The following is an 18,252-nucleotide window of genomic DNA, read 5'->3' on the forward strand; positions in this document are numbered from 1 at the left end:
TAAAAAACACCTAACAAAGTATATAATGAATCAAAGCATCATAATCAAATGATTAAATCTTGTAAATCTAAGTCTAATAAATTTATAAATTCAGTAAACCAAGTTCTCCTAAATATTAAACATTGTTTACAAACTTGTTACATATTTCATATTTTAATCACAAGTCTAAGATAACAGATTCTCTAAAAACATTTCAAATATCTTTTTTAAAAAATCCCCCAAAATGCATAGACAAATTATCAGTTAATGCCCAACTTATCAATAGTATCTTTATCTTAAACCTAATGCAAAGTCTTCATATTATAGCCTGGATTCATTCCTTCAGCCTGTCATTTCTCATCCCAAGACTATAAATCTACTTACACAACAAAGTGGAATAGAATTTCCATCTTCCAGCCTTCTGCTACACCTAAGATTCTACATTTGGGATCAGGGACAGAGACCTGTACCTACCTGCCAACCAGAATCTGCATTGGACAGGGACCTCTCTATTACCTTCTTATTGTTAGGCCTGCCATTGTTAACGGAAACTTTATGAACCCTTACATAAATGAACGTACACATTTTACATTTTTGCAACCTGGTTCTTTTCCTAGGAATGATGCATCCTGTAAGTTTTTCCATTAGGTTTTTGCAGCCTGGTTCTTTTCCTAGAAATGATGCATCCCACATGTTTTTCCCTTAGGTTACACTTCATCCCTGTTATAATGGGATTTTCTAAGTCCAATTATGTACAAACTGTGTAACCTTTGGCATTAAAGCCTATTTGTGTACTAATGGGGTTTTGACACCCTAATTAGGTTACTAAAGCAACCCTTTCTCTTCTGTAGTTTAACAGCTGCCTCACTGACCATCAGTCATTTTATTGACAATGATGATCAAATTTAGTTTTTAACCCCTTTAAATTCACAAAGCCAAAATGATTTTTCTCTCCTAGGAATGCCAGAATCACCTCCGCAGATATGGAAATGTGAATCTGGAACTGGTGACTCGAATCATTAGAGATGGTGGCCCATGGGAAGATCCAGTGTTGCAAGCTGTTCTAAAAGCCCAGCCAGCATCTCAGGAGATAGGTACTTCAGGAGACTCAAACTCTAAACCAACATTTGTGAGAAGCAAATACAATTTCATTTTCTAACTAGAGCAGTAATAGTGATTTTTCTTTATTTTATAATACTGAATAAGAGTAATGTATTTTCACATGAAGTGTGTTTAATTTGTTATATTAACCCAGCCCAAGAGTGATTTGACATAAGATTAGGTACAATTATTTCTAGTAATTTCCTATTAAAATGGGAATTCAGAGTATTAACATATTTAGTATCCCCATGCTTTTTACAGAGTTTGTTTTCACTTCAGTTATGTTTTTTAAAATCTCTTTAAGTAGGAACACCCTTTAAAACAAAAAACAAAAAAAAAAACACCCTGCTTAAGCACATGGAATCTCCCTTATACAGGAAACTCTGTGAAGGATGGAACTCCTTCAGCTTTTGTTTTGATATACACTACCATATATCCTACACCTAGCCAGTGCTCAGTATAAATATTTGTTTACTGAATGAATGACCACAAGATGAATGCATAAGTGAATGAATGACTAATTAAATGAGTAAGTAAATTTCGATTCCAGATACTCTAGAGCAGTATTTCCCAAACTTCATTCATTAATAGAAGTTAAGTTTTGTCTCATCCCCTTACCACCTGCATACCTTTTGGACATCACTTCCTCTCCAACCTAGATGCACAGTGGTTCCTGTGAGCCAAAATCTGCTTTTGAAGGCAGGAAGCTCTGTCAACTATTTCTAGTTAATTCTTTTTTTAAAAAAACATTTGCCATATTATTCCTGAGCCCCAGAACATTTGGGTCACCAAAACTCAGAATGTAAGCTCAGCAGTAGTGAATAAGCACAAAAGTGTGGACACAGTTGAGAGCATGGAGAGAGCCTATGGAGTGCAGTTATAACATGGCCAAAGGGAAAGACAAGACCTGCCAGCTGGAACCATTCAGATATTGGTCTGGTGAGAAGACATTTCACACCACCAATTGCCTGAGCAGGTTAGGATCTTTCCATTTGTCCCAGGTAAAGGAGTGGGGTGGGTTGTGAGTAGAACTGAATGGAGAAGGGGCTATGATTCTAGGGCTTAAGAGCAAGCTGACCCCAGATACAAGTGTAGAGGACTAGAAGAGATGTTAGAGAAGATGAAAAAAGAGATAAGACCAGGAGAAGCAGTGGTGGAATGAGATGGGAGGTAGGACAAGACTAGAAGGAAAGAGCTAAGGTATATGTGACAATGGTGTGGTATAAATATAAAGGATACAAAGGAGACTAGCACTTGATGTGAGGGTCTTGGAAAGGAATAAAAACAAAAGAAAAAACTGAAGAGGGAGGCAGTAGTTAGATCAGAGGAGGAAGAGTCAGCTCATTGAGGAAAAGTATGAACCATCAAATATAGGGAAGGCAAGGGTGACAGCCTTGAAGGAATCTCTGAGGAAACTGGAGAATGTGGCCAGAGGGGACAGGAGCTAGGCAAAGACAGAATCATAGGGAATGAGAACAGGGGAGCAGAGTTTGGGGTTTTAGGGTAGCTTTTAGGCTCCTTTCAGTAGGAGCTAGAACAAACCTGTTGCTTGTTGGTGTGAGGGCTGATGGCCTCAATATATACAGTTTATAATATGTATATAGTCCTTTCATACTTACACTAGCATACCTCACTTAGGGAAAAGCTGCTCTAGAACCTCATTAATGTAGATGACTGTACTCTAGTTGGTACAGGGTACCAGCATATCAGGGTAAAGATCAGTCTGAAGTTTATCTTTGCATCAACTATACAAAATCAGTGTCTGCTTATCTTATAGTATAAACAGAATTGCAAGGCAAATGTTGAAGCCCAAATAAAACATTATTCATAGGCATTTCAGAAGCTACTGATTAAACATATGTAACTAATTAAAGGATTTTTGGATTTGAAATCATGAAATATGGGTTCCAGTTCCTGCTCTGCCACTTATTTAATTAATACTTTGTCCTTGGGCAAGTCATTTGACCTCTCTGAGACTCAGTTTTGTGATCTGTAAAACAAGTATTAATATTATACCTGTCATGAGGTTGTTGTTAGGTCTAAATGAACTTATACAGATAAAGGTTTTTATATATTTTAAAATTGTGTAAAAGCGAGTATTAATTAGTAATTATCCTTAGTGACACATGGGCATACATTAATAAGCAGTCCTGTTTGGCACTACTTGTAACTTAATTTTTTTGTTAGAAAGTAATAAAATATATTTCTTTTATGATTGAACTTTTTCATTAATTCAGATTACATTTCTCTATAATTAATCTGAATTAATATGGTTTAATGACAAATTACAATTTAGCCTTTTAATCTTATAGGAATGAAAATATTGGTCAGTAAGAAGATAAAGTATGTAATCTTAGACTAGAAAGAAATTCCAGATCCCATGTCGTTTGAAACATATTTTAACGTTAGTGAACACAAAAAAAGAATATTTCATGGTTTTTTTTGTTTTTTAAATTTTGCTTACTTTTTAGACTGAGAAAGAATCAGCAAATATTTCTTGGGCACAGTTTTGGTGTCTCTTACTTCCATTTTTCCAATCATTTAACTGAACATTCTTTTCACAAATAAACTCCTAATAAGAAAAATACTATTTAATTAAATAGTTGATTTAATTATATACCACATGTTAGCGCTAAGGTGTCAAAGAACAAAGTTCGAGACAGTCTTTTCATGAGAGTAATAAGAGTCTGTTTTCTTTTTAATATAGTGAACAAATATTTAAGTTCTGAAAATCCACTATTCTTTGAACTACGTGCCAGATACCTAATTGCTTGTGAACGCATACCTGAAGCAATGGCTCTTATTAAATGTTGTATAAATCACCCAGAAATCAGTAAAGACTTGTACTTCCATCAAGCACTCTTCACATGTCTGTTTATGTCACCTGTAGAAGATCACCTATTCCGGGAGGTATTGTTTGAGATTATGTTTGCCTATTACCATTTTAACCTTACCAAAAAAAAAAGTAGCCCATTCTTGTTAAATTCCTTTTACAGTAATATCAAAGGTTTTAAGATTACATTATCTAGATGTTCCCTTTGGCACCATTCTTTAAGCTCATATTGAATTAGAGTCTGATATTAACAAATGATGAAATTAAAATTTTTGTTGATAGGCATTATTCATGTTGAGTGAGCTTCTGGTGTGACAGAGGTTAAATAAAAACTGAGAAGCATTATGATTTTGCATTTTAAATAAACTCCTAAGAAATTAAATGCATATGTTTGTTATTTTGGTTTTTTTTAAGATGAAAGAACCTTTTTCTAATATGGACCCTACATACCTACAAGCTGTGGACATTGAGATTAAAAGTAGTCATTGTAAACTATAGGTTCTATATAGTGAAACTATGAAAACATGAAAATATCTCTGTACAATTCATCATTGTCTTTGTAGAAGAAAACTAGAAATCTAATTTCTCCTGACTACTTAATGTAAACATTTATTACACCTATCTTTCTAGATATTTTTAATGATACAAACTGGTTTTTCTTTTCCTCTTATAGCATTTACTGAAAACTGATTGTAAGAGTGGAATTGATATCATCTGTAACACTGAAAAAGAAGGCAAGACTATGTTAGCCTTGCAACTCTGTGAATCCTTTCTTATTCCACAGCTCCAGAATGGGGATATGTACTGTATCTGGTAAGTGTTCCTAATATAGAAATTGAAATGGTGAGATGGGGTACAGAAGAATTGGTTAGCAGAATTTGTACTTTATATTTTTTTTAAGTTACGTGAAAATGTTAAGCCACTTTTTCCCCCACATTTATTGTGCAAAAAATGATAGGTTGTAAGACCTATTGTAAGGATTAAAAAAGAAAATGATCATGTACCAGTAATCGATAGCGTTGATTTTTAAGGAATGTGTTACAATAAAATAGTTATGTTTTAAATTAAATTTAGAGTGTTATTTTTAAATTTTTTTAAGAGTTCATTTTTCAGAGCAGTTTTAAGTTTTACAAAAAAATAGGGAGGTACAGGCATTCCCTATATATTCCCTGCCCCCACAAAGGCATTTCTTCCCCCATTATCAAGATCACTCACCAAATGGTACATTTTTTACTAAGAATGAACCTACATTGACACATCTTAATTACCCAGAGTCCACAGTTTACCTTTAGGGTTCACTCTTGGTGTTAATTTTCTATGGGTTTGGACAAATATATAATGACATATATCCATCACTATAATATCATACAGAGTATGCCCTAAAAATCCTCTGTGCTCTGCCTATTCATCTCTCCCTCCCACCCCTGCCCCCACCTCTGGAAACAACTGATTTTTTTTTTTTTTTACTATCTCCATAGTTCTGCCTTTTCCAAAATATCATATAGTTGGAATCATACAGTATGTAGCCTTTTCAGATTGGCCTTTTTCACTTAGTAATATGCATTTAAGGTTCCTCTGCGTCTTTTCATAGCTTGATAGCTCATTTCTTTTTAGTGCTGAATAATATTCCATTGCCTGGATGTACCACAGTTTATTTATCCATCATCTACTAAAGGACATCTTGGTTGCCTCCAAGATTTGGCAGTTATGAATAAAGCTGCTATAAACATCTGTGTGCAGGTTTATGTGTGGACATAAATTTTCACCTCCTTTGGGTAAATACCAAGGAGCATGATTGCTGGAACATATGGTAAGAGTATGTTTAGTTTTGTAAGAAACTGCCAAACTGTCTTCCAGAGTGGCTGTACCATTTTTCATTTCCACCAGCAGTGTTTGAGATTTCCTGTTGCTCCACATCCTCACCAGCATTTGTTATTCGTGTCCCAGATTTTGGCCATTCTAATAGGTGTGTAGTGGTATCTCGTTGTTTTAATTTGCATTTCCCTGATGACATATGATGTGGAGCATCTTTTCATATGCTTATTTGCTATCTGTATATCTTCTTTGGTGAGGTGTCTGTTAAGGTCTTTGGCCCATTTTTTAATTGGGTTGTTTGTTTTCTTATTGTTGAGTTTTAAGAGTTCTTTGTATATTATGGATAACAGTCCTTTTTTGGATGAGTCTTTTACAAATATTTTCTCCCAGTCTGTGGCTTGTCTTTTAATTCTCTTGATATTGTCTTTCACAGAGAAGTTTTCAATCTTAATGAAGTCCAGCTTATCAATTATTTCTTTCATGGATCATGTCTTTGGTGTTATATCTAAAAAGGCATCAACATACGCAAGGTCATCTAGGTATTCTCCTATGTTATCTTCTAGGAGTTTTGTAGTTCTGTGTTTTCTGTTTAGACCATGATCCATTTTTAGTTAATTTTTGTGAAGGGTGTAAGGTCTGTGTCTAGACTCTTTTTTTTTTAATGTGGATGTCTAGTTGTTCTAGCACCATTTCTTGAAAAGACTATCTTTTGCTCCATTGTATTGCCTTTGCTCCTTTGTCAAAGAACAGTTGACTATATTTATGTGGGTCTATTTCTAGCTCTCTGTTCTCTTCCATTGATCTATATGTCTCTTCTTTCACCAGTACAACTCTGTCTTCATTATGTTAGTTATATATTAAGTCCTGAAGTCGGGTAGTATCATTCCTCCAAATTTGTTCTTCTTCAGTATTGTATTAGCTATTCTGGGTCTTTTGTCTCTCCACATGAACAGTTTGTCCATATCCATAAAATAACCTGCTGGGATTTAGATTGGGATTGAATCTGTAGATTAAGTTGAGAAAAACTAATAACTTGACAATATTGAGCCCTCCTGTCGATGAACATGGAATATATCTCCATTTATTTAGTCCTTTGATTTCATTCATCAGAGTTTTGTAGTTTTCCTCATGTAGATCTTATACATATTTTGCTAGATTTTTTCCTCATGTAGATCTTATACATATTTTGCTAGACTTATACCTAAGTAACTCATTTTGGGGACACTAATATAAATGGTATTATGTGACTATTAGTTTTTCTAAGCATTTTTAAAACCACTTAAAAATTATTAGCAGAAAAAAAAATTATTAGCAGAATATTATGAAGCATCAAATTTATCTAGCAATCATGTAATTTATAATGTGGTTTGAGAGTATTTTTAGTACCAACCCTTAAGTGCTATTAGATGAAATCATGAATAATAATTAGAAAATATTCTAATAACTTCTGCCTCCCCTACCCCAGTACACACGCACACACACACAAAAGAAAAAAAACCCTACCACTTTGACATGTCATTAATTCTTAAGAGAAAAGTAGGTTTCATGTGCCTAACATCATAATATGAAATGATATGGGCTATAAACATTTTTTAATAAATGCTTTCAAATTTTAAGTTCTTAGATACTTAAAACAATAGCTTGAAGGGGGTTTAAAGATAAATGTATTTAATATATTATAGATTTTATAGATTAAAATCTTCAGATTCAGAGATAGAGTCAAATAGCTAATTAATAGAACTGGGTCTAGAAACTAGTGGACTTATCTTCTATGGGACTGTACTCTTAGAATATACAAATTTTTATTCAGAAGTTTACCATGTAAATTGAAATTATAAATAGAGGAGAGGATCAGGAGACGATGGTAAGACATACACTTCTAAATAGTTTCAAAGTATTATCATTTCTTGATATGTAGTTATTTTGAAACAGGATATAGCCATTACTATTATAGTATTTCTTTTCCTATGGTGATAGGAATGTTCTCTACCCTTGGCTATATTAAACTATTTAAACAGAATATCCATTGTTTTCATTTTAACACACTCATAAATAAACTGGAATCAAGTATAAACAAACCAAAAAGGACCAGGAAAACATTTTATTTTCTTCTTCTCTTGGCTAACCAATTTCTACTCTTTAGGGAAGAACTTTAAAAATAGAACAGTGCCTATCTTTCCTGCTCCTGGCCACAGTCACCTTCTAAGAATAGAAGCTGGGTGTGTGACTCCCAGCTGCCTAACTGAAAAGGAATCTTTAGCCTGCTTCTTTGTCCTTCCTTCTGAGTAGGCTGAGTTCTGATCGCCTGCCCTCTTATTTCTTCTACCTCCCTCCTTTATATTTCTGAGTGCTGGGGTCCGAAAAAGTTGATTTTCACTGTAACTTCAAGAGCCGGATTCTCTCCCGCTTATAAGGTCCGTGTTGTCTGTCTCATCTTGCTCTTCCGCTCACTCTGCATCTCCCCTCTCTGAGGACAACACCTGATCACAGTCCAGCTTTGCTCTGTCTCAAGCCAATGAAGCCAGCTGCTAATCCAGTTCTCTCACCATCGATAGTAATAAGAATATTATAATAATAGCAGCTGCTTATATTTGCTGAGTGCTTCCATTAGTCTCTGCTTTATATATGCATTATCTCATTTACTCCAGCAATCTTATGGGGTAGATAATATTATGCCCAAACCATTCAACTAGTAAATAATGATTCAAACCCAGGCAGCCTCTGCTATTAAACATTACTTACTATAAAATGGGTATAGTATGAAAAAAAACCTATGTGGTAAGGGTGGCTATAGACCTTGTTATAGTCTCTCTGCAACTAGATAACTTGGTGGTTATATTAGCAGTTAGCTACCTGGGAAATGTGTTTGTACACCAAATCAGTGCTGTGTTGTTTCTTTTTTAAGGACCCTTTTTTGGAAAGGAAAACATAAGCTTCATTAAACTTTCCCTTTGGTCTTCACAAAGAAGACTATCTGAGCAATTTATTAAACATCAGTATATACCAGACATTTCACCTTAGGTGTTTTCACTTATTTCTCTTAATTCCTTTTATGTATAAGAAAACTGTGGATAAAAGAGATAAAAGCCACACAGCTAGTAACAAAATGGAGTTGGAATTTATACTAGTCAGTTTCCAAGTGATAACATCCTATGTCTAACTAGTTCAGGGAAAAGGTAGTATTTATTGAATGTATACTGGGGTATGACATGAGCCACAGAAAGGGCAGGGTTATAGGTGGTCCTCAAAGATAATTGCTAACAGGGACGTTGAGATTGCTGGGGGTTTTTAAAAGTATCTCTGTTCTGCCATTTGGCTTCAGTCTTTCCTGTTGCAGACCAGAAGAATGCCAACAGTCCCCAGGCTTCATAGTTTAGAGTTGAGAACATTCCAGGGATTCTGACCAACTTAATTGGGGTCGGTTTCCCATCCCTGAATTAATATTTTAAGGAGAGTGAGGAGGGTCACTTAGGAGGCATGGCTACTGAGGTTCCAACCCTGCGTATTTGGGCTGTTCTTAGAAAATGGTGGTTCACTGTGAACTGGGGAGTACCATCTCAGTTGGTATGTAATGCCCTATTGAAATGTAGGTCTCTTATTCCCAATCTCCTGTTCTTTTTCACTACCTCCACTATATAATGTGTCATTGAGAAGATTTACAATGTATTAATAGTTGGGGAAACAGGACTTATAAACAAGGAAGTATATGAAAGGCATTAAATCAATAAGAGAGAGAAGATCTGTTCTGAAGTAGTTATCACTTTAGTTTGGGGTATTCATGAAAGTTTTCATGAAGAAGAGGCACTTGATATGGACTGTGAAAGATAAGCTTGTCTTAGAAATAAATATTTTCCAAGTAGAGCAATCAGCACAACAGAAAATGAGAATAAATGAAGCACATTAACTGACACTGAGGAAACCAACCTAGAAGAATGCCCAGGATTCAAATCCTGATCCTTCTGACACCAAAACCCATGTTTCTGTTGCTTTTAACACCACAAGGCATATTGAACAAGTACTAAATGAAATAATCTGGGAGGCTGGAAGCAGATCAGTTTAGCAACCCCTATAGAAGTACGTATGGAAAATTAAAGGGCCTAACGTGGTAGCATTGAGAAAGAATGATATAACTGTGGGCAAAAATATAATAAAAATATAAAGACTATGAAAAACAAGCAGGTTAGAACCAGACAGGTTAGAGGAATGTTTAGTGTCATTGATCTAGGAAAAGATAATCAATTTTGCAGGAATTTGATTTGTTCTAAACGGATTAAAGTGATAGAAACCAATCTCAGTTGAAATATCCAGTTATGGAAACTGGGAAAGAAGTCAGAGCTAGAGATTTGGGAACATGGTGTGAAACCTGGTGAGCTTTCCAAAGGAATATGTGTGCAAAAAATAAGTGAGTGGTGGACGGAAACTTAGGAACACCCACACAGCTAGTGTGAAATGGAAGAGGAATTTTGGTTTTACTTTCTGTGTTGCTTGCCATCATTTTTTGTTTTGTGTTCTGTGTTGTCTCTCTAAATAGAGTATGCATACCTTCATGATAGTAGTCAAGCTGTCCTTAGATTTAATAGCTGTATGTGCTGGGTTCAAAGTACATTCTCAGTATATCACTTTTTTTTTTAAACATTTTCATCAATTATTTTAATACGTTTTAGATTATGATGTTTTATGTAACTTTTATGACACTTTTCAAGGAATTCTAATTTGCTAAAATGTGATATCCAAATGTAACAATTATATCTTATGATTTCCTTTGCCTCAAAACCCACTGCTCCTACCTTGTTCATCTAATAACCTTGGCCACATTTTAGAAAAGAATCTACCTGTGAAGTACTTTAAATGGTCCATAGCTTGTCTGTTTAAAATACTACATCTTAATGGAAGAGTAGATGATATAAAACATAAAATTTCAGAATCAGTACTATAATATACTTACACTTTTAATCTGTAGTACTTTTGGTATCTTAATAGATTGAAAAGTATGAACCATTTCTTCTTTGCAGAAATTCTACAACATTGATTTCTAAATTTGCAAGTGGGTATTAATTAAAGGTCAAAGTTAAATTTTTTAAGCAATATCATTAATATTGGTATACTGAGATTAGAATTTGTTTTGATCAAGTACTAGAGATGCCTTAGGTTTGTTGGCATATAATTAGAATGCATTCCATACAGCAAATTGCAATTTCTAATCTCACCTTTTCTCCTAGCTTCTATTAGTCCCAAATAGGTAGCGGAAGTAGCTTGGAAGTTAACTTAATGTCCATTTACACCCACTTTGTATACATCCCAGCCAGGGCACTACAGAATCAGGGAAAGACAGCTAATGTCTGTATTTGAATAAACTGTATTTTTGATATTTCTCTTTTTTTCTCATTTACAGGGAGTTGATTTTCATATGGAGTAAACTTCAGCTAAAGTCTAATCCTTCAAAACAAGTTTTTGTAGATCAATGCTACCAGCTTTTAAGAACAGCAACTAATGTGAGAGTCATATTTCCTTTCATGAAAATCATTAAAGATGAGGTAAATAGTATATATTTATCCCTTCATTTTAAATTAAATTTAAATGACAGTTCACTGAAACTTGAATCTCTTGTGGTAAAATTTATTTGATCATGTAATTGAAGAAAAGGAGGATTTTAAGGCCACATTCTCCATATATTATATCCTCCCCTCCCCACCACCTCAAACTCCCAACATGGTACAAAGAGTATGCATAAATGAAAATAACTGAAAAAAGAGAAAAAAAATTTAGTGTTACATAAAGTTTAGTATGGGAACAACTGCTTCCATATGAAGCTATTATCTCTTTTCTTAAAATTAAATAAGCCTGGCACTTTTAACATTATTCTAAATCCTGTATGTAGAATCTTAACTAATTTGCAAATGAACTTTGTGTAACTATAGGTAATACCTGTTCACTATCATAGAGAAATACAGTTCATAGTTTTACGTTTGGTGTTTAGGTAAAAATGAATAATGAATTCTGAGACATTCTTGAAACCTAAGGACAAATTTTTAAAGTGTTTACTTAAAATAATAGTAAAAACCCATTACCTGTTTTTAAAAATAGTTCTGAAGCAAGTTTTTCATGGGCCACTGGCAAGTGAGTACAATTCTACATATGATTCTTACATAGACATAAAAGTAGATCCTACAGATCTTTTTACTTTTTCTCCTCAAGTATTAACAGAACTTTGAATACAAAGATAGGAAAGATAAAGCTACCTTACATTTTAGGTAGCTCCATTTAACTGAATCTTTATGTGGGTTACTTTTAAATATATAAGGAGGCATCCATTAAGTAATATATTTTAATTTTTTTACATATTTATGCATTTATTACATTCATTATCACATCACTCATTAGATGTATGACCATGTAGTGATCATATTCCCGTGATAAAAAGCATTATATACGAGGGTTTTGTTTTGTTTTATTTCCTATTTATTTTGCTAACTGCATTAATAGCTTCATTATTAAAGAGTGAAATGTCATTTAAATGCATTGTCAAAGTTAACCTCTCTCCCCACCAAAAAAACAGGGAAAAAAACAAACTATGCTATAGAATACTTCTTAATATTTGAAGTACATCAGAATTACCTGTAAAACTTTTTAAAAAATATTTATCTATCTCTGTTTTTTTAACATATGATTCTCATTTGTACCAAAAATCGAGAGACTTTGTTATAGAAAATTTACAATATAGGTGAAGTTCAGCCAGTTATCATAGAGCTTTCTCGTTTTCACATGTGTGGTCAACCTAAGAATACATGATAAGAGGAAAAATTCAAAGATGAAATAAATATTTAAAATGTGCTTAATTTCTTATACACTCTATTAAAAACATTTTTATCTGATGGAATAGATCATTCCCATGCCTCAGTGCTAAGAGGCACAGGCAATGCTGTGTGAGTTCAGAAGGAGACATTGCAGATAGCATATCTGAAAAGCCTTCACAGAGGAAGATGCTTTCAGCTGGGTTTTAAATGACAGAGAAGGATTATACTAATATTTGTAGAGGATTTTGTAGTTTACAGAGCCCCTTCTCCTCATTCTATTATTTGGTTCTCACAACTGTCCAGTGGCATTAATAGGGTGGCACAGAAACGGGGACATGTGTGGATGACGAAACTAATCGAAGAGTTTAGTTTCTGTGGGGTTGGGGGTGGGGTTGCTATAGACCCTAAAGGGACTGAATGCTACTCTAAAAATTGAAATGTCAGTCCATAAATATCCTGGAATTGTTAAAGGCTTTCAGGTAAGAAAGTAGCCTGTTCCCTTTTGTGATAATCCTGAAATTTTTAAACCTCAGCAACTGTGAGTACATTATAATTTCATGAGGAAAGAGAGGATGTAGATAGAACATTGGACAAAGAGAATGAATTGTTTTGAAGCAGTGGATTTGAATTTGCTATATCTGGAAAATTTAGGTAGGTTTTATAACTGACAATTATAGAAATGAGAAATTTGAATTCAGAAAAGGATTCCAAGCTGGAAATGGTGGATTTATAGGAGGAGACTAAATCAGTGGAATATATCTGATCTCATTCATTCTGCAAACATTTAGTCAAAGGTCATTGTATGCCAACTCCTATGTTAACCTCAGAAGGATACAAAAAATGAGATACTGTCCCTGTGATTTAGGAATTCCAAGTCAAGAAGTAGGGGCATAGACAATTATAAAACAATAGTACATGCTTTTTAGAAATAAGTATAAATTATTTTCAGTGGAAAGAATAGCGAATGTTTTTAACTCTACCCCAGGGCAGGGGCCAGAATGAATCAGAAAAACTTTCAAGGCAGAACTGATTCTCAAAGAATGAATAGGAGATGGGTAGGAATTTACCAGCGAGGTAAAGTGATATGCAGAGTTCAGGTCTGCTTGTGGAACTGTAAGTAAGGGTTGCATAGCACGTAAGGAACTAAGAGGACGTGAGGCTGGCAAGGTAGTGTTCCTCCCTGTCGTCTGTAATATACCATATGCAGGCAGTATGATACACAGACACAACTGTTAAAGACATATGATTATTTTATCTCTTTCTATTCAAACAAGCATTTAGATCATTCTAGAGGCATTATTTATAACTTGAATTAAGGTGGATAGACAACGAACTCCCAACTAAAAGCTGATGCAGTTATCTTTGAGTCATCAGTAAAAGTTTCAAAGCTTGAATACTTTTCAGATAACTTCCAGTAGGTTCATTATTCTGATACCTTATTAGATTTGGAAAGTTTGTAATTGCCTTCTTCATGTGGATTATACTTCTCCCCTTATTTGGATAAATCATGTCACTTAATAAGTACAATAAGTAATATTATTTAGTGCAGCTTTGTGAAAGTTTCCATAAGCAGTTCTTTTTTTTTTACTTTGGTATTTTTTTAACATCAAAAATTGATAACTGTGTTTTTAAATACATATAATTTAACCCTTCTGCCACAGAACGTAAGACTGGTACCTTAAAACAGGGGCCTAGATATGTAAGAAACTTGAATCACCGTAAGTTCATGAAGCATTTTATATTTTAAGAACCATAAGGTTATGAAGCATTTTGTATTATGGTCAGTAGGGCTTGTCAGACTTGAAAACTAAATAAATTGGAAGCTAAAACACTATCTTTTCCAGGTTATTCTCAAGTTAAAAAAGATTTATTTGTATATTAAAAAGTAGTTAAACATGGCTACCCATTGAAGAAAATTGCACATTTAGAATACTGTGTTTGTTTATTTAGCTTTCATTTCAGAGTTGTAGTGGGTTGGCCAGAAAGTTTGTTCGAGTTTTTCCGTAAGATGTTACGGAACTTTTTGGCCAACCCAATATTTTAAAAAGATAAACTAGTAAGTGTTAATAATTTTTTTTTAAAAAGTAGCAGTAATATTTTTCTTTTTACAGGTTGAAGAAGAAGGCTTACAAATTTGTGTTGAAATATGTGGTTGTGCTCTACAGCTAGACCTTCATGATGATCCCAAAACTAAATGTCTAATTTATAAAACAATTGCACATTTTTTGCCAAATGATTTGGAGATTCTCAGGATTTGTGCACTCTCAATATTTTTTCTTGAGCGCTCCTTGGAAGCTTATCATACTGTTGAAGAGCTCTACAAACGTCCAGATGAAGAATATAATGAAGGCACAAGTAGTGTTCAAAATCGTGTTCGTTTTGAATTACTTCCAATTTTGAAAAAGGGATTGTTTTTTGATCCTGAATTCTGGAACTTCATAATGATTAAGAAAAACTGTGTAGCATTACTGAGTGATAAATCAGCAGTTAGATTTCTAAATGAAAGTACACTGGAAAATTCTACAGGTAATGTAAAAAAGGCAGTGGAACAGCAAGGTTTAGATGAAGGACTTGACTCTCTTACAGATCAGAGCACTGGAGAGCTTGATCCTGATGATATATCTGGAGTGCAACCAAAAGGTCATATTAATGCAAAGAAAAACCTCACAGCTCTTAATGCTTCCAAAGTAGATCACAATGTCCCAAGGCATCGGTGTATGTTATGTAACAAGGAATTTCTAGGTGGTCACATTGTGAGGCATGCCCAGGCTCATCAGAAAAAGGGCAGTTTTTCATGTGTGATATGTGGTAGAAAATTTAGAAACAGAGGACTTATGCAGAAGCATTTAAAGAATCATGTTAAGAAAATACAGAGACAGCAACTTGCTGCAGCTCAACAGGAGGATCAGGAAAATCCTGCTTTGGAAGAAATAAATTGTTCTGATACTTTCATTTCATTTGAAAATGGGAAGTCTGATAACAAGGATTTGGAAGTAGAGACTATTACCGGTTCCAGTGATGGAAACAAAGATGTCATCCCTTCACATGTGGGTGAATTCATTGAAATTCCCGGAAGTGTATCGGAAGATGTTATTGAAAATATTACTGAAAATGGCAATCCTGATACTTCTTTAAATAATGTCTCAGAGCCATTACCTGTATGTGTGGATGACTATGAGGAGGAAGAAGACGAAGAAGGTGATTATGAAGAAGATGATTACGACCTGAATCAGGAAACTTCAGTACTTCATAAAATCAATGGAACCGTGTGCCATCCAAAAGACATATATGCGACAGATCAAGAAGGAAACTTTAAGTGCCCTGCTCTTGGCTGTGTCAGGATATTTAAAAGAATTGGATTTCTAAATAAGCATGCAAGGACTGTACATCCAACTGATTTAAATGTGCGGCAAACAGTAATGAAGTGGAGCAAAGGAAAATGCAAATTTTGTCAAAGGCAATTTGAAGATTCTCAACATTTTATAGATCACCTTAATAGACACAGCTATCCAAATGTGTACTTTTGTTTGCATTTTAATTGCAATGAGTCATTTAAGCTGCCAGTCCAACTTGCTCAGCACACAAAAAGTCACAGGATATTTCAAGCTCAGTGTAGTTTTCCAGAATGCCATGAGCTTTTTGAAGATCTTCCTCTGCTATATGAACATGAAGCTCAGCACTATTTAAGTAAAACACCAGAATCATCTGCACAACCAAGTGAAGCAATTCTTTGGGATGTTCTTACAGACTCAAAATCTAATCATCAGGAAAAAGACTCATCTAGTAATGAGAAACAAACTGTTAGTCTACCAGTTTCTACTAGCAAATCAAGGAAAGATCCTACAGAACCAAAGACATGTATAGAAAGTATGGAAAAGAAAACAGACCGTTTAGTTCAGAATGGAAATGAACATTCTGATCACACTGTTTCTGATATAAGCTTGACAGACCAAAAGATGCCTGACATAGAGCCAAATTCTGAAAATAATTGTAGTATTAGTGATTTAGTCAATGGACACAGTGGAATAGAGCAAACACCTTTAGTTTCCTCAGATCCTGCTTTGAAAATTGATACAAATAGAATCAGGACAGAAAACGGTTCCATTTTACCTAGTGTTGTACCACAAGAACACAGTACCCTGCCAGTACCTCAGGCACCTTCCAAACCAAATCAGACGAGTGAACATACTTCATATGGCTTAATTTTAACAAAGCCATATGTCAGACCATTGCCTCCCAGTTACCTTGATGAACGGTACCTTAGTATGCCAAAACGCAGAAAATTTCTGACTGATAGGGTAGATGCCTGTTCTGATCAAGATAACGTTTGTAAAAAATCAGTGAAAAGATTAAGATGTGGCAAATGCCTGACCACCTACTGTAATGCAGAAGCACTTGAGGCTCACCTTGCACAAAAGAAATGTCAGACACTCTTTGGATTTGATTCAGATGATGAAAGTAAGTCTTCTATCTTCTCAGCAGGTATATCTGTAGAAATAGAAAATGCCATAGATCTTTGTAAGGTTAAAAAAATTAACATTTATATAACACAGGTAATAAAGCACTACCCCATACATTATTTCCTTTAATCCATACAACCACCATGAGATGCTATCACTATTCCTGTTTTATAGATCAAGCAACTGACATTCACAAGTAATTTGCATAGGCATACACCTGTGAACTTGTGGAAGCCAGAACTTGAACACAGTTTTTTTATACTTTTGGATCATACTCTTTAACTGTATCTGAGGCTTTTCTTCATTCCAAGTTTTATGTAATAAGAGATCTAAAAACAAAGTAATTATGATGGAAATGTTTTTCATCTGCATGCCAGAAATGTAAACCAAGTTGAGCCTCTATTACAAAAACAAAAATAAGAAAGAACCAGAAAATAATTGAAAACTAAAACTGAGCAAAAGAAGAGCTTGCCTTTCTACTAATATTAATATTCTTTAAATGAGTAAGGGTATAAATAAACAGGAAATCTAACTTAGAATACTAGATGAACATCTATAAATATGAATTAACAGACGTGTTCTGTTTTACAGGTGCCTGATAAAAATGTTTCAGAACGATCTGTCGATCAAGCAGTAGTGTGCAAAAAGCACTACAAGAAAACGCATCATCAGTTTGCTATTTCCCTGATGGCCTTAATTTTAGAGCGGTCTTGGATTACTAAAGATAAAGACAAAGCACATTTTCTAGAATGAACTCACAGAGGAGATGTGCTGGTTTAGACTCCAAAAGGGTTATTACAAAACTCCCAAAGTACCAGTTATCCAGAAAAACCACATTTTTTTAAGAAGTCGATGATGATTAATAGCAGCATGTTCAGTTTCGCTTATGTGAGAAACATATGCAGGCAACTAGTCAAAAAGAACAACCAGCTATGGCCTTACAGAAAGGGAAAAACCCATTACAAAAAACGGAGAGGGGGGGATGGTTTACAATAAACAACTTAAAAGTATTCCACAAATAGGGTTTGTTTTCTTGTCATGCCTAATCAGATTATGTCCTCCTTTCTGGTCAAACATGCTTTAAGGAACCATTTCTGTTTGGTTTATTATTACTTAGAAACTGATTGATAAGATGAAAGTAAAACGATTTATCACCATCCTAGCTATAAAAGATTGTACCTTGTTTCCAGATGATTGATTAGGTCAAAGTTCAATGAATGACATGCCAGCATTTAAAATTAACAAACAAAAGAAGACAAAACAACAGTGC

The 18,252-nt window shown here is 34.3% G+C and overlaps 1 protein-coding gene across 6 annotated transcripts in view; it reads left to right on the top strand.

Moving 5' to 3' along the window:
• ZNF654 (zinc finger protein 654) overlaps positions 1-17,992 on the top strand; it is a 91,399-nt gene extending 73,407 nt beyond the window's left edge. The window contains exons 4-9 of one of the 6 annotated variants that reach the window (XM_082392418.1): positions 938-1,073; positions 3,788-3,990; positions 4,587-4,726; positions 11,121-11,262; positions 14,634-16,980; positions 17,574-17,992. In XM_082392418.1, the coding sequence (XP_082248544.1) occupies positions 938-1,073; positions 3,788-3,990; positions 4,587-4,726; positions 11,121-11,262; positions 14,634-16,980; positions 17,574-17,581 (2,976 nt within the window). In that variant the 3' untranslated portion in view covers positions 17,582-17,992. Of the gene's footprint in view, positions 1-937; positions 1,109-3,787; positions 3,991-4,586; positions 4,727-11,120; positions 11,263-14,633 lie in introns of those variants that run through there. The other 5 variants (XM_082392419.1, XM_082392417.1, XM_082392422.1 and 2 more) reach the window with 5 other exon arrangements.
• The last annotated feature ends 260 nt before the right edge of the window (positions 17,993-18,252 follow it).

Source organism: Balaenoptera borealis (assembly GCF_965194805.1).
Source record: "Balaenoptera borealis genome assembly, chromosome: 5".
NCBI classification, from domain to species: Eukaryota; Metazoa; Chordata; class Mammalia; order Artiodactyla; family Balaenopteridae; genus Balaenoptera; species Balaenoptera borealis.